Genomic DNA, 26,853 nt, shown 5'->3' on the forward strand with positions numbered 1-26,853 from the left:
GGCAAATTTTAACAATGGAAAATTCAACAATGGTAAGAGATGTTGTAAGATCAGATTTTAGATGTACTTCATAGCATTTGAGCAATTTTTTTTTTTCAAAGTACCGGTATTTGAAGATTTTTTGCTGTATTTATGTTTTTTACTCAATCAATGAGTTGAAACAGTTTTCCGGAGGTTTAAATGTATCTAATGTAATGCTTAAAAAAAAGGTTTATGCAGCTTAAATGAAAATGCTGTAATATTTTTCAGTAAATTATACGTTCATAGATTTAAAAACATTAACCTGGATTCACGTTTATTATACTACAGTTAAGGAATTAAATTGATTTTGTTTTGGGCAAGATTAAATTTATTTCTCATATACATACTTTCAAAAAATATTTTTTTTTCCAATTCTTAAATAAAACTATTAACTATTACACATATTAGTTTTGAAATTATTCAGGATAAAATGGTATGTACTACTAATTTTCATTGGGACAGTTAACTTCCTCTGGAATAATCACTACACATATGTTATGAATTGAGAAAATACTTGACTTTATTGAGCATTTCTTTTCATACACAATTCAATGCAGTTTATTGATCACACAAAAATGATTGTATTTTGTGTACTGCACTACCCCAGTAAATATACACTTGTGGGGTGGGAGATTACAGTCCTACATTATTTTGAATCTATAATTTTGTTAATGATCTAAACAAATTTATAATATAAACATAGTTGATGTTCACAATTTAGTAGTACATAATTACAGAACAGTCCAAATATTTCAAAGGCTAATTTATATTTCAACTGTAACATAAACTAACAGCATACTATATACACATGACATACAGTTTTGAATAACTGTTTGTATATGTTTAGGCTTCTTGTAAACCTGTTAATTAAAAAAAAAAAGATCTAAATATGTTGAAATATATAATATGTTACATATTGCATATATCATATATGATTATACTATATGATATATGTTTTCCCGATATCTTTGAAAATTAAATTTGTCTGGGTTTTTGGAAAAACAAATTCTTAGAAGATTTCATAAATGACATCCTGAAAATAAAGTCATTTTATGATAAAAGCTCCCTATTAAAATTTAAAACAAAACTTGCATCACGCTGAAAGTTTATGCTACAGTTGAAAAATAAATTGCCTGTAACATTTTTTTAAAATAATTAAATAAAAATTTATTGAAACTATAAACAGTCAACCATGGTTACATTATGAATTTAATTTGAATCAACAGAAAAACTAAAGAAGCAAAATAGTAGGAAACTCTCCCATTAGGAAGTAACTGTTGCTGGATCACCAACTGATGCTCATTATTTAATTTTAAACAGTACCTAGTGTAACCAAAAACTTTCTTTAGTGATTTAATCTTCTTGGAACCAAACAAATACAGTAAAACCTGTTTGAGACGTTCCCGCACAATACAGTTTCCCATCTAATAAGGGTTTTTTGTTGTTTTACTATTTTTCTCCTCACGCTGTACGTTAGTTTTAGCCATGTAAAAAGTTGCTTATATAAAAACAAAGCTCTATTTTTATTTTAGATAATAAGTTGACAAAGTCACATTTCTGAATCCCACCTTAAAAAAAAGCACTATATCTGTTAAAGTATTGAAACATCTTATGTTAAAATTCATTGCTACAGCAAACTGCAAACTTCCTGGCATCATTATTCGTCTCAAACAAAACTGCTATTTTAAGTGTTGCATTCATCAAACATTTTGAGCATTCCCACACCATAATACTAGTTACATTAATTGACTTATTTTTTATTCAATATGCATAAATTTTTAATTTTGTTTTCCAACTTTAGTACTAATACATATAATGTGCTTCAAGGTGGTTGTCACCAAACTATAATGGCAGTACAAGAATACAGATAGCTTTCAATGAGAATGTAATAATGGCTTGCAATGCCCGTTTCTGAACGAATTTGGGAAATTCTGCATGGACACCAAGTCAATGATCCAGCATCAATAACTCATTACCCCTGCGTCAAAAACTTGGCATTCAACATAAATCTGTAACAACACCGCGGGCAAATATTCCTCTTCATTTCATAATCGTCATTTTAGTATAAAAAACAGTGATAATAATTTGCACATTGTCAGTACTAAGACACGGGTTCCTGTCCTTGGTCGGTGCGTGGGAGCCGGGGACTCGTGCCCTAGCCGTCAGTCTTCTTGATGGGGCCCGTCGCGGAAACCCCGGCCTCCCCAGACTCCAGCTGCTTCAGCAGCCGGAACAAGGCGGCCGCCTCGCGGATCCGGCTGAACTCTATGCAGAAGGCCTGCACTTCTATGAACAACTCCTGCGGACAAGAACACGGGACATGCCTGAAGAGAGAGTGCCAATCAGCCCCCTGCAGTTCCCCGACATGCCAGTTCCTTTACGATAACTCGACTCAGAAACAAGACTTCTGATATCTTTTAGTTCCCAGCACATTTGCACCTTGCGATCTGTAACGCCTGCGAAAAAGGCACGCGTTCTTTCAATGTAACCGCAGTGTATGGTCTACCTGTCACAATGTAAAAGGATTTACTTCTATGCATATTAAATTGGTAGTACTATTGTTTGACGGCTGGAAAGTTAGGTCTTCTGCCCGTTTCCGTACCATTAGCAAGATATTCCATATTTTTACTTTAGTAGTACTCAGGAAAAAATACTTTTTTTTTATCATAAGAAAAGGACCTGAAAACCAAGGTTCTTGATGTAAAACTGAGCCAGAATTGAATTCACCAATGAAACCACGAACCCTTCGCATTGCAGCTTACCCATGTGTTTGGCCCTCTGATTTTTTCAAATGCTCCGTCAGTGACGTCACTCTACCTGAACGTCCTCAATGTGAATCATAGAACTATCAGCGTAGTGCAGGACTGTGTGCGAAACTGACTTTTTTTTGCGAGCAAACTGTTTTTAAATCTTTTGCTGGCCAGCTAAATCCCTCACTTAAACTTTGTAGAATTTAAACTGCTGTTTATTGCGTATCTGCAACCCAGGACCCTTCATTACATATTTAAAAGACTTTATCATATTTCATTATATAATTAATTGTAATGTGGTTAATTTCACACAGTTCATTTGCTTCTATGTTGGAGGCTCCTTTCTTTTTGATAGATCACGCACGTGACCATTTTGCACTTTGTCTTAGTTAAAAAATAAAAATAATTGATCTACTGTAGGATCATGGTTGCTTAAACACAGTAATTTATTTATAATTTATCTTGATAAGTATACACTTTATACACCAAGATGCGACAAAAATGAAATCACTTCCTTAGAAGATACTGTATTGGGTAAATGATATAAATTCTTTGAAAATGTGTATCTTAGTATCATATCCTACATTCTTCAATTACGTACACTGAAATGACAGTACCTCTACAAACTTTTTAGAAATACGTAACTAGTTTATACAAGCAAAGAAGCTATACATAACATGAACAAGTACAGTACTTAAGTAACAAGAACAATATATATATTTACCTGCACATTGATGATCTTATTCCTAATGAGCGATTGGAGAAACACACAAACCAATCGAACCAGGCGGTTTTGCATGTAGCGATCTTTGATGGTTTCGCAAGTGGAAATGCAGTTGGAAATGTACAGATGCACAAATTCAGTGGGCAGGTCCACGGTGGTTGTTAACCTAGCAGGAAAAAAAACACACGAACGAAAATTGCAACGTAATTCATAATGGTGATATTTCTCACAAGCACACAGCATCTTATGAAAAGCCCCTTTACATTAAAGCTATTTGGTGTTCAAGGCATTACCAATACAAAAAAAATATTTCAAAGTCCGTTCCTGGATTAATGTGATGTAGGTACAGCAAAACCCAGTTGTCACGACCCTGTTTCTTAAAACCTACCTCTCCATTATGACCCCTTTATGAGAAACCGTAAAAAAAATGTGTTAAATAGTAGAAAATTTTAAGAAAATCTGCCGAAAATTTCTTTGAACCATGTCATGCTGCCTTTTGTACTGCAAATGTCAAATGACCTAGGAGATGAAATTTATTTTGTTTATTCATCTGTCTTATTACTAGAGCCAAGATTATATGGTTTTATTTTGAACCTGATTACGTCATTTAAAACCACACATTTCGTCGTTATTTCGTCTTTTAAAAAAATATGGGTTTTTTAAGCTATTCATGGTACTTACAAAATATATTTCACGATTGCGACATAAAAAATAGCAGTTGGGCCTATTGTGTTGTTTAGAATCACATGTAATCAACATTTTAATGTTCTGGTTAAACATTTTCTCTTAATAAGTACCATCGCTCATCAGGTCATCACAGTTCCAATTTTTTGGATGACACATTAAAATAAGAAACTGCAGAAAGTTTTACTATGCACACTTTTACACAAAAATTACGAAAATGCTACCATTGTTAAAAGTTCTGCATTTTCTGGCTTCAGCTATCTTCTTCTGTCACTAACAATTAAAGAGTATTTTGAAAAAGACCGTTCAGAATCGACGTTTGAGGTTGGTATCCAGAGCAACTTCAAGGCTGCTGTTGCAAATTCTCAGTAATCTGCTTTCATTCGACACAAAATCTCCATCACGTCGATGTGGTTCACATGTGGCTTTTGTTGTTCTTCAGCGACAATTTTTTTCAGGGCTACATATCCGCCTGCCAGAGTAAGCTTTGGTACCTGCTTGATGAAAGGTAGGGTCTGGGTGTGCTGTAAGAATTCTTTATCATCCACATTAATGTTTCCCATATTCTGAGGGTCAAAAAGTGCTCCAATATTTGTAAAAAGATGCCGAGAAGGATCACAAGTGATCAGTTCATTAAGTTTCAGCAGACTCAAATTTGCTGTATGCTTGAACTTCTCTTTCAGTTCTGCAGTATGTACAGTTCTCAATGTTGACAAAATGTTGTCAACTGATTCTGGCAATATACCTTTTGTCAGCACCTCAATTACAGACTGCAATTTGTTTAGTCTGGATGACAGATGATGAGCACAAGGATATGAGCTGCCTTCCAACCAGTTGATAAGTCTACAAAGTTAGCACAGCTCTCAGCCACAAATAGGCACTGTGCTTTAGTACTCTGTGCTTCATGTGCTCCCAAATCCTTAATGAATTTAATCCCAGCATTGTCATCACTGAGTTCGTCAAAAAAATCAATGATGTCATCAAAGTGGATGGCCAGGTCAGATACAGACTCGAACCAAGTGTTCCACCGTGTAATGACTGGCATGGGAAATAACTTCACTAAACCACTGTCTTCCCCATGCTTGTTCCGTAGAAAGTCAAGGTAGGCATGTCTTCTCTTTCGTGTGTTTTGGAATGCATTCTTGACTTTACACACAAAAAGGTTCAGTTCTTCCAAATTATTCTGCCATATTTGGCCTACAATATTTATTTTGTGTGCCCAACATTGTACATGGTAGACATGTTCACCAAATATCCCTCGTAGTGTTGCAGCAGACTTGGTCATATAACATGCACCATCTGTTACATACGCCACTATGTTTACATCCTTGACGTCATATTTTGAACAAATGTCAATGACTGCTCTAGAACAGCAAGCAGCATTAGCAGACTCAAGTACACAAGAAGCTCCTAGATAAACACACTGCTGAGCCCCAGGCACAAGTGGTTTAAACAAAATGTTGAAAATACAATTGTTACTTTTGTCAGTTGTTTCGTCAGCAAGAATGACAACATCCTGACCATTCAGCTTCTGTGTAATTTGTGCCTCTTTCCTTTCTCGTAGCAGGGGTATGTAATTCTTTCTCATCAAATCAGCTGTTGGCAAGTCCCCTGCACCACATACAGTAGAACCCTGTTATAACGAATCTGAAGGGAGTAGTTTATATGTTCACTATAGAGGGGAAACTTTATATCTGGGAAAACTTTTATATTGGCAATACATACTCAAAAGCAAAATCTTAACTACACATAGGCCTAAGCCATGAAAAGAACGAACGAAAATACTCAAAGCAACAGTTTTATGAGCAAATGCAGATAATATTTTTAATGAACTACACTTTCTATTACCTAATGGTTCTTGGAAATCGGCGTATTATCCTTTTTTCGGGCATTTAATACTCTGTGACGTTATCGCAGCTTGAGAAAGAAGATTGTTCAGCTTGTTTAATATTGTACTTAATGTGGATGTTGCAATTCCCAGTTCCTTTGCTATTAACACGTGCGGGACAGTGGGGTTGGAGTCTCCCTTTTCAATAATGTCCAGTTTATCTCGCACAGATAATGCCTTACGTTTTTTAACGCGTTTTTCACCTTTTTTATGTACGTATTTCTTATTGAAGCACATTTGCAGCTTAATAACACGTAATAATTTTTACCATCAAAAGTAAATAAACGAAAAATAACGAGTCTGGTGCATCAAAGATTACAACGTATCATTTAGTATCGCAGTTGCTAAAGCTGGAACGAAATTTTCTCACTTTCTATGGAAAAATTTTGTCCACAGAGTTCTATCTACTGGTAGTCTTACGAACCATACCCGATCAAAATGTCCGAAACGTGAACGATAAAAATGAGACGTAAAAATATTGAATTTGCTGCTATAATGTACATACGTATTTGTGTGGCGGTAATTTATTTATAATTTTGATAACATAAAAAATGTACACGTGTTCGCCCATTCTTTAACTATGCACGGAAAACTATTTTTTATTTTCACCAAACTGGTCACCATTTTTGGCTACACGTAGCCTACCGAGGCCACTCGAATACGACTTGTTTATAATATGAACAGTGGACAATCGAGTAGCGTATTGCTGAGAAAAACTTCAATGTGATCTAGAAGAGACGTTTTGTGAAAAAACTTTTAATTATATGAAAATATTTGAGATAAATGTGCATTATGTCGGCAAAATTTGTTCGTGGTACACGGGAAAACGTATCAACATTGACAAAAGTTGTGCGCTATATCCAATAAATTAATACATAACCTCAAATCATTTTGCCGGGACTGAGACGGAAATTCACAATAAACGGGAATTCATTATAGGCGGGTTCACTATAAACGGGTTCTACTGTACATGTTTCCCCATCCATTCCTTCAACTTAACATTGTCCAGTGTTTCAATAGCTATGCCAGCCAGCTCCTAAAAATGCTTCTACTGTTTCCAGTACAAAATCTTCCTTTTCTTCTTTAGCACGTTTAAGCACTGGTCCTGCTTCTAAAATACTGAGTTGCCGTTTTGAAGCAGATTGTTTTTCTTTAGCATTTTTGTGTTTTTCACTCACTATGTGCTTGTTTGATGTGTCTTTACGCTCATGTTCCAAGCGGCAATCACAGTATTTGCACATCAATATTTTTCCATCATTAACAAAAAATCCTTCACTTTTAAATTCGCTTGCACGAGAAACAGCGGTTGATTTATTCTTCGGCATATTTATTTTGTTTGCCGAGATGCTTTACATAACGTTTTGTGTACATAAGCCTACAATCCCTAACAATGTGTTGGTAATTTTCACGGCAAATAATATTTAACGCCTTACTTTTGCTACTATGTTGTACAGTAGAACCTCGATGATACGTTCCCGTTTCATACATTTTCCCGTGTCATACGCCGATTAATTTTGGTCCCGCCGAAAGTACTATGTTTACAATGGTTTACTTTCCCGGAACATACACTTATAAAATCATTAATTTCCCGTTTCATACGTTTTTACGAAGCGTTAAAGCCCAAAATTCACAAATTTTTTTGTTATATTCCTCCTGATAAACTACGTTTTAATGCTTTTATTTTGAAAAACGTTCATTGTTTACATTTGCAAACGTAAGAAAATAACTTTATCCCACCATAGATATTGATAGTATCAGGAAGACTGTGCACTTCGCTAGTAGCATCTATGGCCAGCACCAAGCGAGACTAGTGGCGCAAACTAGCAATGATTATGAAAATGGTCAACGCGCTTTACCAGGGCACGGATCTCATATTTTGTGCATTCATTAATCTTTGAACTGATTATACCCGTTTGTTATTGTTTTCTTACGATCGGAGTGTTTTGTATTTTACGTTTCTCAAGTTAAAAATATTATTGAAAATTGTTCTGTTGCATACAGTTGTTTGTAAAAAGAAACAAACAAGCATAAATTCCTGATTTTCTTTTTACAATAGCCTAATTTTTTTAATTTCTAATTTAGGCTTGGTGACTTTTCCTGCCCTCCAAGAAAGGACTTCATAACATTTTGTAAGGCCACTGTTTCTCATGTCAGCTTTACTTGATTATGGACTGTATTTTACATTTCTGGTGGTTTTATTATATGTATATATAATTATGAATTCATATCTTTCATATAATGCAATTATTTACACATTATGTATTTGAGTTTAATCTGACATTGTGCTTATATGCTAGATTGAAAAAAAAATTATTATTGCCATTCCCTTTTCATACACTTTCCCGCATCATACACCATTTTTGTGCCCTCCGTTGAAAAGTGTATGACAGGGGTTCTACTGTATTCATAACCAAACAAAAAGTCAACAATAATTACGTCACAGATGCCACAATACTGAGCATAGATACGAAGGCACTGGAAGAGAGAAGAAATTCAACCAGTGAACAATGAGTGCAGTCCAGTGCAGAAGCAGAAAACGCCGTGATTCGGCCTTACGTGAGAAGGATCTTGCTTAGCGAAACTCTTTGGTATGACACTAGTAGCCGTTTATCTTAGTATAACTTTTTGGCGTACTCGACTATGTTGTTTACAATGCTAGTTAAAATGGCAGCGCAGTGTTGCGAAGAAGTGATTTACAGTGAGACTTGTATTGTGTAATTTCGGTGTTATTTAGCGGTTTTTTTAAAAATCACTTTTTCCGCATTTTCCATATAAATTCGCGGAAAATTTCGCGATTTCGCTATTCACCATATAATCGTGGCCCTACTTATTACCAATGATGAACTACTTTTAGCATTTACCAAGATATAATTTTTTAGTAACAAGTTTCTGTTAGCATTATTTAATTCGATCACGTCTATTATGTATGTATGGCATAATCCAATACACTAAACTCTATATATGAAAAAAAAAAAACTTAAGACTACTCGAGCTCGACTCGACTAAAAATTAATCAAGTCCAGGCTGGACTGAACTCAGAATGCGGCGACGGCGAGCACGCGCTCACCTGTTGACGACCTCCATGGAGTGCAGGGACATCTCCATGTTGACGAGCACGCTGAAGTACTCCGTGATCTGGCTGGACTGCATGAGCTTCAGCAGCACCTCGATGGCTATCAGCGGGTTGCTCTCCACCAGGTCCGGCAGCTGGTAACACACACACACCTCCAGCTGTGAGCCATCAGGCCATCACCAAGCACACCGACAGGAAGACAACACCAAGTGTAGCGTTCCATTCTACCAACTTATTGACGTGACGTCTAATAAATTTATGAACGCCGGCCGCACGTACAAAAAAGTGTCCCGTTATGCACATTGTCCCGTTACGCTCATTGTACGCTTGTGCCGCATTTATCTCTCTTCCACTCGATTGGAACAACCAACGATTTGACTTTTTCAAGGCACATTAAACTTCAAACCACTCCCATTCGTTTCCTACTTTTCCTATCATCGTCCTGTCCTTAACAGAATAACACAGATTGGAAGAAATTAAAATGGCAAACATCTATAAAAGTTATAGTTAAAATTTACTCTTCGTTAAAGTAATAAACATATTTGAATTAATGAGTGCAAATAAAAGTAAATTTATCAAATAAATTGTAGATTTCATTTCACTCCGTCTTTGTATCCATACAAAATAGTGATATGTAATTCAATAAAAATGATTCAATTTTACTCATAAACATATGCAATCATTTTATCAATGTTTTGTTATGACGTCACGTTAAACTATCGTCCATAAACCGACTTTACAGACAACCAATTTTTTTTTAATCATTTTAATTTTACACACACAAGCCATAAAGAATACTGAACAGTCATAATGCCAGTTATTTATTATGATTAATTTTTTTTTCCTGGAACTATTTTCGAGAGTTTCACTTTATTTCCAAAATCTCTTTGTGTTAGAATACGGTAGGGTGTCTGTCATGTATGGGAAACTCTAACAACCTCCACACTGCTTCAAATGTACTGATGTACCGGCCGTTCAGAATAATTTTCAACTTCATCATGAGCATTTCTGACACTGAAAAGTTGCTTGACCCGATCCTTTGTTGGTGAATTTACACATGTATTTAATGGCTTGTATGGAATTACAATATTCAACGTTTATGTGAGCGTTGAAAGATTGACACAATATTGGGGAATATGGAACGATCCATCTGTTGTCTACGTTAACTGTTCTCTACCACTGGAGTAAATTTTCAAGGCTGTTCACTATAAAATCAAAGTACTGTAGTAAAATCCTGTTAAGAAAATCCCACTAGAGAAAAATTATCCAATTGACCTATAAAAAACAAAATTCTTTCCTTTCCAGTAAGTTTGAAATATTTCTAAGTAGGTACCTCAGAAACTTCTTAATAGAAATCTATAAACTACACAAGGAACAAAACACGCAAACCAACGCAAGAAAATCACAGATGTCGCCAACACTACAACTTAAAAGTTGTGAAATAGTAGAAGACATAAATTTTTATCCCAGATTTATTTTTATGATTCATGCTTATCACAAAAAACAAAAGTAAACTGTCAAATTGATTTAAAAAACATATTTTCTATCACTGTATGAAAGTTTAAAAAGTGTGAACATGACGTAAACAATAAAATAACATCGTGAACTTCCATGTGCATCTTTATAAGTTTTCGGGAACACTTCTCTTCAAATATGGCCATCAAAAAATGTAAGTGAAAATTCACGAGCGTTCGAGTTCCCTGGAATCCTCTAGCAGGGAGACAGGGTTCGGGAGCTGAGTAACATTTGCACTCGGCTACTGCGGATGCCGCGAGGGCGCGGCCTGCGAGCACCGCTCACCTTGCTGGGGGTGAGGCCGATGTGGTAGACCAGCTTGGGGTCGCGGTCCAGCTCGGCCAGCAGGTGCTGCTGCTGCTGCAGGGTGAGCGCGCCCTTGAACGCCCGCGCCATCAGCCGCTTCGCCTCGGCGCCCTCGCCGTGCGACACGCACATCGTCACCTCGTACGCCACCTTGTGCTCCGCCAGGTCCGTGTGGTTCAGCCACGCCAGCTGCCCCGGGGGCACACACACGCAGACGCTCGCCACACTCTCGACACTGCACGGTCGCAGCTCTTTATAACACTTTGTGCAGACATGTAGCGTGTCTGTTCCGTGACAACGGGAACGAAAACTTCCAACAAAATTAATCGATAAAATTGAAGCAGCGCCTAGCGCCGACTTGTGCCTAGGCGACCCATTTTGGGTAGACTGTCTTTTGTTTTCCTCGGTGCCTGGGGCACAGCTATGAGAAAGTCTTCCGCAACGCAGCACACACAGCCTATATACTTAGATATGTCCAAGCTCAAAACAACAACAAAACGTCAGGATATACACAATATAAAGTTACCGAACAGTGTCCCAACCTTAGACTGCAGCGTATTTACTCTTTCTCTCCAACGCACAATTTCTATCGGCGCTGGCTTTGTTTCAATGTCCTCATTTGCCACTTATACCATGTAGCTCGTGAAAGATTTAGACAAAACTTTAAAAAGTAATGAAAGAATTTTTATGTGTATCTGAAACATTGTATTTTGTAAAGGAAAAATTTGGAATGAGAATTTTAGAAATACAATTTCTTTTATATCATCCAAGAGCTTCATCTGAAAATATTTCATTTATACTGCCATGATATTATTGTGCAGTAATTTAATAACAGGTAAGTATGAAACATACTGATTCAAGAAATACAAAGTTTAAAAGAAAATTTAAAATGTACAAGATTGTGAGACTTCCTACGTGGTTACAATTAAAGAACGGCAACTCTAATACCTAATTAATGCATGCCGTGGCGAAAATTCACGGTACAAAACATTTATAAGGAAATACATTTCATGTGGTCAATTTGCACAGAAAAACAGTAAAGGTAATTACATTTTGTGTAGCTTTATATTATTGCGATATTTTTCTAAAATTCCAACTTTTAAAACTTGACGTAAGTTAATTAAAAAATGTATCCGTCACAATATTACGAACATTTCTTTGCAGTTTAAGCAGTTTGTGTTTTCCATTGTTGGTAATTTTTTTTCTATATAAAATGGAAAACTCACACAAGTGACACCCTAAATTTTTTGAAACACATATTTGGCTTAAAATCAGCACCCCATACGTGTATTAACACTGTATTTTTTTTTACTTTAATATATAATGCATTATCTTAAATCAGATATTATCTATGTATCACTGATAGAATTACTAAAATCAATAAAATTAAACTGGCAAGCTTGAATTCTGTCGCATTTTTGTGTTAAATAGAGTATTAAACATCATTCTGATGTCATGTGGTGGATTGATAATGTTCTAGAACTTAATTAGTAATAAGTTAAGGACTGGAATAATTCACAGGTTCAATGACCTCCAGCATAAACATCCACAACCCTCTGCTAACTCGGATACATTCCACCTGTTCACTGGCTGCTGAATTGCGAGACATCTCAACTAGCTAGCAATGTGATTCGAAGCTTTTTTTGTCAATGGTCTTCTCGCAGGCCCAAAGTCCCCCAGGTAAACTGTGAGCCACGAGCGAGCAGAATAAGCCTACAGATACAAGCATTTTCATTTTAGCACATCGCGAAATTTTTCGCGAATTTATCCTATCTCTAGTAATAAGGTACGAAAAACTTTTATTTCTTTCACGTACGTGCACAGAAAAGTTTTTTTTTTACGTATACAACAGACAGGAGTGGAAAGCTGTTATTTAAATTCCTTCACCAATTCTAACTTCCCTGACCTTCTATGATGAGTACAACCTGTAGACATTATGGATTATGGGTAGTCTGCTTTATACTGAATTATTTTCGATGGTACTAATCTCCGACCACAAGACAAAAAAAAAAGAATAGCCTACAAATACAGGATGTCTCTAAAATCATTGGTGAAAAAAATTCCAACTCCTTATCAGCTCATTGCTTCGCTAGAGACTACATTTTGGGATATTTAAATGTTATCTAACTGAAATTTGTTTCCCGCGTTGCAAATCTATGACGGTACCGTGCGCGACTTTTTTCAGAAATGGCGCCCAAGCAAATTTGTGGAAACAGCTGTCACGCTTGCCCTCGACACTCACCTCGTCCTCGCAGCTGTGGAGCGGCGGGGCCAAGCGCAGGAACTCCGGCTTGAGGCACTGCTCCACCACGGGCTTCTCCCCCACCAGCAGGGCCTCCGCCGTCTTCTTGGCCACGCCCTGGTCCGGGAACGCCCTGCGCAACGCCGAGCGACACACCTCAGCACCCGGGTCACCATCCCGGCTCGGCCGTCCCGACGCAGGGTTCCCTACGGTTTCCACCCCGACCAATCACTCCCGACAAATAATAGCATGGGCGTCGCAACCGGGGGCGACGGGGGCGACGGGGGGGGGGGGGGGGGGGGACACGTCTCCCCCTTCAATTTCGTCCCCTCCAATAATATATTTAGTTTTGTAGTTATATTAAAAATATGATTTCTGTGATACAACCCATATGTTGCGCATGGTGCATTTAGTCAAATTGTGGTAATGTGAGCACTTTTTAATTCTATCTTCGTGTAAAATCAAAATCAGGTCCGATATCGAATACAGATATGTTAACTGTGCTTTTACAAATTTGTTCTCTGAAAATATTTTTCAGAAAAAAAAATTATATATTGCTACCAACTATAATTAGAATATTTAGGAAAGAAAAATGTCTAAAAACCACCTTTTTGCACCTTCAAACCCCAAATTTTCCCCGGGGGAGGACCCCCGGACCCCCCACTTTTTTTTTTCCAGGGGATGGATATTCCTCAACAACTAAATCAATTGAAGTCCCCCTCAAAAAATATTCCTTGCGACGCCCATGAATAATAGGACAGTATCTTACTATAGGCATCACCAATTCCTTTGCTAACATCCTCTGGTCTGTATCACTCATGCTACTGCCTAATTAAATTGCTGTCAACTACTATCACCAGGGTGTACGCACAAATATCTAATAAAATTTCTCTAACCTTCCATTACCAAAATTACAGAATTCTCAGACCATAAATTTTTGAAATAACTCACCTAAGTTGCATTTCTCTGAAAGAAATAAAAGAAAATCCAGCCTCCAACATCCTCGTTGCTGACCAAGTCAAACAGAACCTCGCATGCACCATTTTATAGTGCATATGATTTTGCATAAATAAAAACCATTTGAAAATGAATGCTTTTTCAGTCTGGGTAGTAGCAGACTGAAGCATGGCATTTCCCTCTCAAATTACCATCACTGGGAAATTTTCATTACTACCAGCCTTTTATTTAAATTCCTTGGCCAATTCTAACTTCCCTGACCTTCTATGATGAATACAACCTGTAGACATTACGTGTAATCTGCTTTATCCTGAATTATTTTCCTTGGTTTCCCAAAATAATTCCAGGCAAATGCCGAGATGGTTCTTTACTATAATACTCTGTAAGTCTTGGCTGATTCTATAAAGATTCCCTTAGCTCTGGCGTTGAGTGTACTAATCTCTGATGGCTAAGGACACCTGTATTTCGCGATTTAATTTCATTTCAAGGTATTTCACAAAACACTGTAGCTTTTTCTAAGAGTCATGGCAAATTGTGAGGGTGCAGCTGTACGGTGACCACATTCTCATTGGCCCCGTCAAGAGCGGGACAACACCTCTCACCGACCTCAGCCGATAACCACAGGAGAAAAGCTACAGTATTTTGTGAAATACCTTGACACGAAATGTATTCGCGAAATAAAGGTGTCCCTACTGATGGCCATGCTGACCACAAGACAAAAAAAAATAATAGCCTACAAGTACAGGATGTCTCTAAATCAATGGTGAAAAAATTCCAACTCCTTATCAGCACATGGCATTGCTAGAGACTACATTTGAGATATTTAAATATTATCCAACTGAAATTTATTTCCTGTGCTGCAAATCTATGACGTACAGTGTGCGACTTTTTCAGAAATGGGACCGTCAATCAATTTGTGGAAACAGCTGCATATTAGCGCGAAACTGTTTAAACTTTGCGGAAAACTCTTAAAAAAAAAAAACAGGGGAGTTTGGACAGTTTTCACCAATTTTCGGGTTCCCTGCTCCTCATCGACAGTGAGGTCACGAGACGAGAACAAAGCACTGAGAGTGCGCAGAGAAAACCCGCTCGCGCTCTGCCATCCACCGGGAATCGCGACCGGCGGGGAGAGGCTGCACTCACGTGGCAGAGGTCCCCCTCTCCGCGTCGGAGATGACGACAGGGATGGCGGCCCGGCTGGTGTGCGGCAGCTCCGACTGCCTCTCCGCGAGCGCCAGCTGGATCCCAGTGATGTCGACATTGTGGAAGTTGCCCATCTCGCTTGTCAGGATCTGGTTGGCCGACTTCTTTGTCAACTGCAGCGGTTAAAAAAAAATCCTGCTTTTTAATTTGTAACTGTACGACAGGTGAACAGATAATCACGTTAAGTATACTAACAAACAAATGTTTCCCATTCTCAGAAACACAGTTTGTTAACAATCGACTTGTCTTCGGCAAAGACTTGGATCTTCGTCTTCCCACTTAGGTTCAAATTGAAGAAGAAGAAGAAAAATGGTCTTCGCACACCCCTGATAATCACGGTTAAATCAAATCCAACCAGGAAATATTCATACTAAGGAAAAAAACTTTAAAGAAAAGAAAAATACGAGTTGCGAGGCAAAGCTGAACCGGCAACTGTTTCGTATTCCACTGGCAGGCGAGAGGGAAACCAAACCACCACGCACGTATTCACTAGCCGATTCAGCGTCAAACGCTCACCTCCTTGGTCTGGTTGGTTATCAGCTGGGCCAGGAAGTTCTTCTCGACGGAGGAGAGTCTCGGTAGCTGACCAGCGTACTCCAGCTTGCGGCCGGTGGCTTTGTTCACGTCGTCTGGCGGGTGCTGTGAAAGGCAAACACCACCTTAAGAGGCCACTCCAGTGTTTCAGGGGCACTACGCAATCCGCGTTAACCTCATAAGATTCAATGCTATTTTCATTTTGCTTATAACTTATTAACTAATATAGATTTAGAAATTATGCTTGCTTGATATGTAAGACAACGATGCTCTTATCAAAGCCCCTTTCTTCAAAAATGTGCATAAATTATGGTTTTATACTAATCTTTACTAATATGCATAAGTGTATTGTCTAGGTTTGAACCATAATTTATGCACATTTTTGAAGAAAGGGGCTTTGATAAGAGCATCGTTGTCTTGCATATCAAGCAAGCATCATTTCGAAATTTATATTAGTTAATAAGCTATAAGCAAAATGAAAATAGCATTGAATCTTATGAGGTTTTCGCGGGTTGCGTAGTGCCCCTGAAACACTGGAGTGGCCTCTTAAGTCTGGGTTTATAAACGATGCAAGGAATGCAGCAACGCAACAAAGTCACAGCCGTTTACAAAGCACTCAAGTCACAAGACGTCACCGACCCTATAAATTAAAAATAGAAAAAAAACTTATTTTTAATCCATTTTTGTCTCGATAATTCATATTTATTATAAAAACAAAAGAAATTGTCAATCATTTCATGTAAAAATTTATTTTCTCTCACTATGTGGAAGTTTAACAAGAGTAAACATAATAAAAATAACATTGTGGGCTTCTATGCACATAACGTTGGCATCTTTAAAAAGTTTTCAGAACACTTCCCTTAAAATATGGCCACCATAAATGCAAGCCAAAATGCAAGAAAGTTGGAAGTTGAACAATACTTGCATTGCGCTATTGCCCCTCGCATAGTTTATAAAACCGGTTTCTAAAATGTGGTCTCTGAAAATTTTGAGTATTGGGTTTCTTGTGCTCTTGTGTTTCTTGCTTTGTTTATAAAACCGGCCTGAAACCATTCGCCGCAACATTTTGCATCACCAGAGTGAATACAAATACCTAATGAACAAATTTCAGTACTGTTTCAGAACCTTTTAACCAGATTTACTTTACATCTCCTATTTGCAGGAATGTATATATAGATTTCTACGTTACAAAGCTGAACCCTTTTCAGAGAAATTTTCACATGATTTATGTGGAGTCACCCACTCTTATTATTGTTACTTTATAGTAAAAAAAAATGCAAATTAGTAACATGCTGCTGAAAATTGAATTTCCATGACTTCCACCACCACCACCACCACCACCACCACAACTGTTTATCTTGGGACTTAAGCAACCTGTAGACACCTGATCATGCACTGTGCTTAACTGTCCTTCATGGTTGGTACAAAATTTCAGGAAAAGGTTTTCATAAATATTTTCAGGTTCATGATAAAAAATAATTCATAAATGTTTTCATAAATATTTAGTATTTCAACTAAATGCAAACTCAAAAAATAAAAATAACTTATCTACTATAAGCCAAAAAGCTTGTACTGTTTATTCGTAGATAGTAGGTTTTAATTTCTTATTACAACAATTACTAGCATGAGCAAAATTATTTTATACTCACCAATATTAGTTATGCAGTTAAAATTTTTTACAGTTCCAATTGAACTATTCAGCTAAGAGCCCATTTCAAAATCACAGACTTTTTCTATTATTATTTTTTCCTATGGCCACTTTCAAACTCCCCGAGATCTCCGGGATTCTCCTTGACCACTTTTAAATTCCCAGATACTTCCAGGTTTTATTCCCTTCATACTTTCACAAACACCCCGACATTTTTTTCTATTTTATTATTTTCCCCCCCGTGGTCACTGCCAAACTGCGGGGCCGTACCAGCAGGTGTATGAAGACGGTCGCGAAGGGGTTCATGGCCATGGGCTCGCCGCGGTACAGCTCGTACAGCAGGGTGATGACGGCCAGGCGCTGGCCGGGCTTGGGCAGCAGGTCAGGGTGCTGCAGGAGCAGCGTGAGGGCGCATCCCGCTGCCAACAAGCAACGCCCGCTTCGGGAACATCGACACTACAAACACGCTTCGGCTATCTGGACTGAACTTCAAACTTAAATAAATTTTAACAGTCCACAAAATTAAAAAGACTAGATCTAAGTTTTTGGACATACGCCATTGCTTAAACACTTTTTCTGTAGAAGAAAAATAAAAAAATAAAAATAAAAAAATAAATAAATAAAAAATACCCTAAAGAAAAAAAAACACAAATTAAGCAAAAACTGCTGTTGTCAACAGGATATAAACACCACAAAAAAAAAACCTTACATCTAGTCATGCACTCCCATTGCACAAATCTTTCAAAGATAATAAAATTAAAAAGATTCAAAACAATTTCTTTAAATTATTTATCAAAAAAAAATCTCCAAAACCAATACAGCCAACACAACCGCATCACTTGCTGAACTTGTGCTAAGACTCATTATTTGTTCAAAACTGTTATATTTAAAAACTTAACTGCAAATATTTTTTCCTTGAAAATATTGGTCTAGAGTACCTCAATTAATATCTAATTTTAACAATCTTGGTCAATTTGCTATTTCCATAATAATCAAATTAGTTTTAAAATAACTGTGTACTATTATTAGTACCTAATTGGTATCATATACGTTACTATATGACATCTCAGATATCAGTATCTGTTTTATTTATATATTTTTTATGAGTTATTCGTGTGTCGTACCATAGTATGTATTTGCAATGTTACAATTTTCATGTAATCCATTTGCTGATCTTATGTACATGTCTGTACTTGTTTAGGATATTTTTGGTCATGTAGTGATAGTCTTGTCTGTTTGAAGTGCCTGCCATTATGTACTTGTGTTGTCTATATACCTATGTATATGTATTTGTTTATTGTGTATTATGTTGTGCCTACCGTGAAAGTTTGCCAACTATTGGTGAGCATGGTAGATATTAATAAAAATAATTAATAAAATTCCTGAGAACCCCATTACTTTCATAATCCTTCCTACACACACCTGACTAGCACCATCTCAAGCCTAGCAACCGGCCAACATGCACCAAGCAACACAAAACTGTTGCCTTATTGGAAAAATAAAATGTGGCTATTAAATTAATCTTATCCTAATGTGGGTACACAAACAAAATAAGTCCTGGCGTAGAAGCCACTGCTTTAGAAAAACAAATATTTTAACAGAAAGTTAAGGTTTGGTCTCTCAAATCATGTTTATTATTTCATTGTTTTGTTATTTTCCTAAAAATTTACTCAGAAAACTCTTATGTTTGTTGTTGGGTAGCAAATTTATTATAACCAGATAAATACTAAAGGTAATTTTCAAGCTTAAAGGTCATGCCAGTGATTATGATATAGTGAACATTTGCGTGCTATTTTTACCACAGTTACATAACATTAAGTTAGTATCTGTTGAGAAAATTTAAGATGAAACATAAAATGCAAAAGGAGCTAGCAACATAAATTTTCCAAAAAACCTTCAAGTACATTATAATAATGAATTGAAAATAAAATTACCACCATGATGTGTGAGCACATGCCTGAATTTGAGTTATACTTAATTTATTGATATACTACCAACGTTAACTTATGTATACCAGAGTGAGAACATGTTTTTTTTTTCATTTCTAGTTCCATGCCATTGATTATGTTTTCAACAGTTAGACCCATTCTACAATAAAATGAAAGCAGAGACGTATCTCATGTAACGGAGCATCTACGATGGTATGCATGCGGACACGGACTCGTACAAATTACGTCGGCAATGCCCAGCTCTTCCGTTTACATTACTCCGTGCGACAAACAAAAGCAGAGTATCTGGTCGTGGTGGTAGCCATGTTTTTTTTTATGTTTTATAAATTATAAAATTGTTTAAAATACAAGAATACCTAGTGCTCTATCATTACTTTGTGGTTTATATTTATTTTTTATGTAATTCCTGACTGTTTTATGTTTTCTTATGAGAACATTTTTTTCCATTATTTTTTTTTCATAACCTGGACATCTAATCTCATGGTAGCCATTTGTAACATTTCCTTGCATTGTAGTGGCAGACAGAGCAGACAGATAGTGAAACTTAAATATTTTGCAGTCCGTGATCTGTTTCCGATTATATGGTTTTGCATCACTGTGGGATGGGGCTTAAGGTTCACACACACCATCCAAACTGGGTTTCTGTATTTACACGCCGCAATTTTTGTTTCATTGTAATTCCTAAGGATGTTTCACTATACAATTATTGGCAATTTATTTTTCTATTTTTTTGTTATTTACACTGGATAAATTCTAAATGTTTGGCTACCTACCTACTTCAGGGTTCACACTCTTAATATAAACAGTTTTCCCCACTTTCCCTGTCCAACAAACATTTTTTCAGTATATCATTGATCAATTATACAAGATAACATAAATATTTTTAACACAAATACTTAATAAGACACATTTCAACCATACATGAAATGTCAAATTAACCATAAAATCTATCACGTCACTATATACAATCTGCAATATTACCTTTTCCACCAATGCTACGGGACCAACGTTGCAAGTCTGTGATCTAAATCCAACTACATTTCATCAAACTTTGAAACAATACATTACTGATTATGACCATGTGAATGATTATCGGTTCAAATCATTAAAAAAAAAAAGTTGAGTTATTGATTGTTTCTCTTTGTTTCATTTATGACGAAAACAGATGGCTTTTCTACTAAACATGAATTTGTGATTAAAATACAGTCCGGTTTGAAGACATCACAGGAATACTATGGTATTAAATAAAAATTTTATACAATTTGGTAACAAAAATTTTGTTGATTTCCCTGGGCTTTCCAGGGAAATTATTATATTTTTCCTGTTGTGGGAAACCAGTAATTTTTCATTTTACTAAACCAACTTTGTATTTATGTAGGTATTTAGTTTAGTGTCTAAACTGCTGGTATATATTCTCTGCCATCTTTATGGTATTTTTTTTTTTTAATAATATTAGGGAAAAGCTTTTCTAACCATTTTAAAAGTTGTATAAAATTAGTAAAACATAGGATACTTAAGTGTTGCATGAAATTTTCTCACCTTTGTAATGGTCTTGCTTAGTGAAGCATTGGTGCAGCTGAGAAGCGAGGTACTCCAAACTCTGAGTCTCTGTGTTCTCTTCACTCAGAACACTGAAACAACAAACTTACGTAACTGAAAACACGTTGAAGACTACCAATGCAGATAAATCATGGATAGGTACAACGTAAATAAGCCAAATTTTTAGCTAATATTAATAGTGAAATCAATTTAAAATATTAATAAAATGAAATAATACAAGTGTTTAATTAAAAAATTGGTTGTCTGTAAAGTCAGTTTACGGACGATAGTTTAACGTGACGTCATTACAAAACATTGATGAAATGCAAATGAAAGCTTTCCTCAGTTCTTTGAGTATGAAGGATATTTATTTGATGCTTGAATAGTTTCCTGCACAAAGCGAGCCATGTAGAAGTCTTAGCCGGTCAACCAATAAGTTTGGATCTTTCCATGATGTGTTATCAATCTCTTCTACCACCATCTTACTTGCTTGTTTATTATAAATATATTATGATCTCTGGTGTCTTCCGTTTTAACACCAACCTCAGGGTAACTTTCATTATCGAGACAGTGATCATCACAAGCTTGATCAGATTTATTTAATATAATATATATAATTGAATCATTTTTATTGAATTTTCACTATTTTGTATGGATACAAAGAAGGAGTGAAATGAAATCTACAATTTAATTGATAAATTTTCTTTTATTTGCACTCATTAATTCAAATATGTTTATTACTTTAACGAAGAGATTATTTTAACTATAACTTTTATACATGTTTGCTATTTAACTTCTTCCAATCTGTGTTATTCTGTTAAGGATAGGACGATGATAGGAAAAGTAGGAAACGAATGTGAGTGTATGAAGTTTAATGTGCCTCGAAAAAGTCATATCGTTGGTTGTTCCAATCGAGTGGAAGAGAGATAGATGCGGTGCAAGCATACAGTGAGCGTAATGGGATACAGCATAACGGGACAATGTGCGTTATGGGAAACTTTTTTGTGCGTGCAGCCGGCGTTTAGGTAAAGAACTAACCCAGGAGGTTGTCACGATGTTACTGGGGAATGTGCTGCTTTAGATTAACACTAACAATTATGTTTATGCTATCAGAATGTCAATCGAAGTTGATGTAGGTACTACAGTAACACCATCCCAAAAATCGGGCTTGGACCTGCCCACGCAGATGAAAACGGGTCACGAAAACGTGTGCCACAACCAATCGCACCCAAAGGCAGGTTCTAATGTGTCACGAGTAGTCATGTGGCACAATAATGTTCTACCAACCTCCTAAGCTACAACCACATCAAGACTTGCGGGCAAGAAATCTAAATATTTCACATGCAACACTAGGTGCAAGTTTGGCATTTTGGAAGCGAAACACATAGTGTGCTGCGAGACGAATAGTTGACAACTACATGAGTGAAATACTGCAGTGTACATATATGGTTAAAGGACAAACGGTTTGAGAAATTTCAAATAGATTAACAGGAAAATTTTGTACTGTTAGGCATAATGACTTAAGATGACGTGATACCAAAAATTACACTTGGATTTCAACCACTTGCACACCAACTCAGTGCTCATATATGGCCTGCTGGAACTGAACATGCTGACATGCGACATGCCACGCACGTCTGTGATCACTGAGCCGTCAGCCCCTGCAGGCCGCGGCAGACTGGCGAGATGGCAAGCGCTGCCCGCCCACAGTCGCTTCGCCTGTTGCCAGGGCGACCACGCCAAGGGCAACTACCCCCCGCCCATGCCAGTAACAGAGGTTTTTTTCCCCCCTCTAATAGGCAACTGTCTGCAAGAGAAGTCATTGCTTTATTTACCCTGGCCAATCAGGGCGCTTTTCCTTTAGCACAAAATCCATCTGTTAGCGGGATTTATTTGCCAAAAAGAAACAACCAACCACAGAACAACCTTAATGCTACAGTGTTTAACTACAAATAACTCTAGCCTCAAAATCTTTTCACAAATTAATAATTGTAAAAAATACAATTCACGACAATATACCCAAGTTCTAAAAAAATGGTACAACCTGTCAGCTATGCAAACCTACTCTTCATCAATTTTAATTCTAGTTTTCATTTCGACAGTGTTTTGTAGACATTCCATGAAGCCCTAGTACACATGTTCACAATAAATTGAGAAACATTAAAAATATATCTACACCAATGAACTTGTTAACTATAACCTTACTGTGTCCAAACTCTCCCTAACATGCTTGACCTCTGTAAAGCTCACAAAGGTTGTACAAAATGAAAAAGTTACTGAAATGGCAAAAAAAATGTACATGTAGGTATATCGGTCTCTGCACCCATTAGTTTTCAAAAGTTTCTTGAAGATTACATTACATGAATAATGCTATTAAAATTTTTGTGGCTTTCAACCCATCAACGATGGCTTTAAACCAAGTTACAAACTAAAATAACCTAAAATAAACATTAACACAAAGCCAACGATTATGACTATATAAGCACAGCTAAGATGTCATGTTTTCCTAGTTGTGACTTGTTCAAAGACACAGTTTTTTTTTTTTTAATTACTAAGTATAAAGATGTTGAATAGAAATTGCTTAGTGTTTTAAAGTGCTTATTGAAAATTTGGGTAGCTGAAAAGTTTACTAGTTATACTTTACAGGAGATGAATTAATTAACAAAAAACAGGCTTTTTTTCTGTAACACAAATTAATTACCAGTACATTCTAAAAAATACCATTTTCTAAATTTTTAACTCATTACATGAAGTATTTCGTAAATTAAATTTGGTAATTATTAAGGATATCCATTTTCTGAGAAAAATTAAAAATTCTAAAATTCATCTTTTTTTTATTTAAAAACCTTTTTTTTTTAATCATTCCCTAATATGCAGTAAGATACTTGAAGTAATTTTACCATTTTAATAAGTGGCTAGGTTAGATACATCATAAATACAGTGATATCATGAGAATGGTTTGTTAGGTTAAATTAGATACATTTAAAATATGTACTTTAAAATTCTATGGACGGTTGGTAAAGGTAACGTTAGCTACATTAAAAATACTATGAAAATGTAAAAAGTTAATATAAAAAGCTACTATAAAAATACTGTGAAAAGTGAGAATGTTTGGCCAGGTTGGGTTAGTTACGTATCTAAATAATTTGAAAAAAAGTAAACAGGTTCGCCACATAAAAACTACTATAATATAAAGAGCAAACTGGTTACATTAAAATAGCTACATTTTAAGTAAATAATTACTAACCAACAAATTAAATGATTTTTATAGAATTTGTAATGTACTTAAATGAAAAATTTTAAGTTTAGCTGCTCTTCCACAAAATAATAATAATAATAATAATAAAATTAAATCAATGGTTTTGAAGAACACTGCAAACCCATATTTTCCTTAAAAGAAGTGCTTAAAAAATCCAACTGAAATCTTATAAAATGTTTATAGGTGCGGTGGTGTTATACAATCAGTATTACCACCCTATTTATTAACCTGCCTCCTACATAGGTGAGAGTTCTTTCTATTTTCATGTTTGGAGCACGTATTAATAATGGTTTTAACTTAAAGTTATTGTAAATATCACATGTTATGTATATATTGTAAAGTAAATTTGTGTTGTTCATTAATAGCATAGCTGAAACTATTTTTAGCTACTGGCCCGATTGTAGTCACCACCCTTGATTTCTTGAAACTAGCTGCAATGTGATCCTGTGGTTCTTCATAGATCCTCAGGAATACAGCATAGCCAAAGGGATGTTTAATGGCAGTGCATTACGACAGGGTCCAAGACTGTTTTTCAATTGAAATGGAAACAAATTAGGGTGTAAAACAGTTAAGGGTGAAAAACAGTGATGGCACTGGCAGCAACGTAATATTAAAAGCATCTCTATCATTCCAAAATGATCTCTGGAGAACCACTGGATCAAATTGCAGCGACTATGACCTAAAAAGTAGGGCAACGACAACAATCAGGCCCATTTCTACTGGAAAACAATCTTGGCTATGCTAAAAACGAACAAAATAAATTTACGTCGCTATAGTAAGCACATGCGGTGAGGACAATCTCTTATGGAAAACAGTCTCGGACACAATAAAAATTAAGCACAACCTGGTGACTGCCATGTCACTGCACTAGCTACCCAATGTAAGCTTTAAATTGTAATTTCTCAGGAATCACTGAATCAGTAGGGATTTTGAAACACTCTTCCAAAGAAAACAGAGAAAAATCTTCAGTGTTCTCAAACATTTGTTAAAATTTTATTATTTTTTATGCAAAAGCTGCTCATCTTGAAATGTTCCCACTATTTTAAAGAATTTTTAATGTAGCTAACCTAAGCCAACTGACTGTTCCCAAGATATCACAGATTTCTAAGGACACAATATGTGTGTACGCTTGTGATTTTACACAAAATTATAAAATAAAGCTAACCTAACCACTCCTTAAAATAACAAACAACTAATAAACTATTTAAAGTATCAAAACTCTCCCTTAGAGAATGATTAAAAAAACATGTCAGGAAGTTTTTTAAAAAATATAGGAGCCTATAATATAAAAAAATTACAAAATACTTTGGAAATTAACATTGAGTAGGAAAATATCTCAATGGCAACCATTTGTGTAACTTTTCTTCAAGAAATTAATGACGACGTATGGCATGTTAAAATATATATTTTTTTTAAATTCCGGTATTAATCAAACATGTAGTTAGGAAAATCAATGGAGAGATCATGCGAATACACAGACTTATTAGACTAATATCATCGCAACCATTAAAATATTATTACAAAATCAATAAAACAATTCCGTACTTTTAAATAAAATGTAATAATAAAATTCCTAAACTTAAAAATGTGCAAACTTAGCTCGAAGTGTAAAGCATATGTGCATATCCGAATTTGTCTATCGTACACACAGGAGTAAGAATCTGCACATACATAGTTTAGTTGTAACTTCCATAGGCTTTAATTTGCCTAGTATTACCTTAGTAATGATGATAATTCCTTCACGGACAACGTCATCACGAAAAAACCAAATCAGTGCTACTGTGTAAACAGTCAAATTATTATTAAACCACTGTCAACTATACAAAACACTTCACTTCTAGCTGACACACATTATGATCACATTTCTCAGCAAGAATCAGTAGTTTTTATATTCACTTTCAAGTAAACAGCATTTAAAACAATAATAATCAATCCATTCTACAGTCACATTTTTAAACAATTTATTCCATAGACAATTAATAAAGCAGAGACTAACATACTTAATTGAGTGCGTCCTTCAATAAGATCTGCGACATGGCGTCGGGCGATAATAACTAAACAAAATTTGAATTTAATTTTTTTTTTTTTTTTATAGTTTGAATGGTTAACGGCTTTCGCCCACAACCAGAACTAAATCATTCCAATCTTTATCATTTCGTAGCAATCATATCTCTTACTGTAAATAAACATCCATGCCTTACCCGGGACTCGAACCCAGAACCCCTCGCACCGTAAGCCGGTGTGCATCCGACTACGCTACGGAGATCGGCATTTGAATTTAAGAACGCTTGTGTAGACAGTAAACTTTTTTTTTTTTTTTTTAGAAATTGTAGGTTTATATAAAAAATAAAATTTATAATAGAAAAATCTAAATATAAAAATACAATAAATCTTTTCTCAGTAAAAAACTAAACACAGAATTGTTGTTTATGTCAGTACCCAAGACAAGAAAATTGATGATTTAGGTGTTTAAAATGCTACACCTGTACCCTAACCATATGCCTAGTGCATGATAGGACAAAGCCATTCCCTTATTTTTTGGGACTGGATTTTGGTGACCT

General features: G+C 35.9%; 1 protein-coding gene across 1 annotated transcript; it reads right to left on the minus strand.

The window, feature by feature from the left end:
- Positions 1–516: 516 nt before the first annotated feature.
- Positions 517–26,273, minus strand: LOC134539851 (CCR4-NOT transcription complex subunit 11). Its single transcript, XM_063382158.1, has 10 exons — positions 26,010–26,273; positions 21,034–21,125; positions 17,816–17,964; positions 15,880–16,002; positions 15,304–15,476; positions 13,204–13,336; positions 10,941–11,150; positions 9,135–9,274; positions 3,496–3,661; positions 517–2,320 (listed from the first exon to the last, which is right to left on the minus strand). Exons 1-10 carry the CDS (start codon positions 26,045–26,047, stop codon positions 2,177–2,179), a joined length of 1,368 nt encoding a protein of 455 aa, XP_063238228.1. The 5' UTR covers positions 26,048–26,273; the 3' UTR covers positions 517–2,176.
- Positions 26,274–26,853: the final 580 nt, after the last annotated feature.

The sequence above is a fragment of the Bacillus rossius genome, chromosome 16 (genome assembly GCF_032445375.1).
Source record: "Bacillus rossius redtenbacheri isolate Brsri chromosome 16, Brsri_v3, whole genome shotgun sequence".
NCBI lineage: Eukaryota > Metazoa > Arthropoda > Insecta > Phasmatodea > Bacillidae > Bacillus > Bacillus rossius.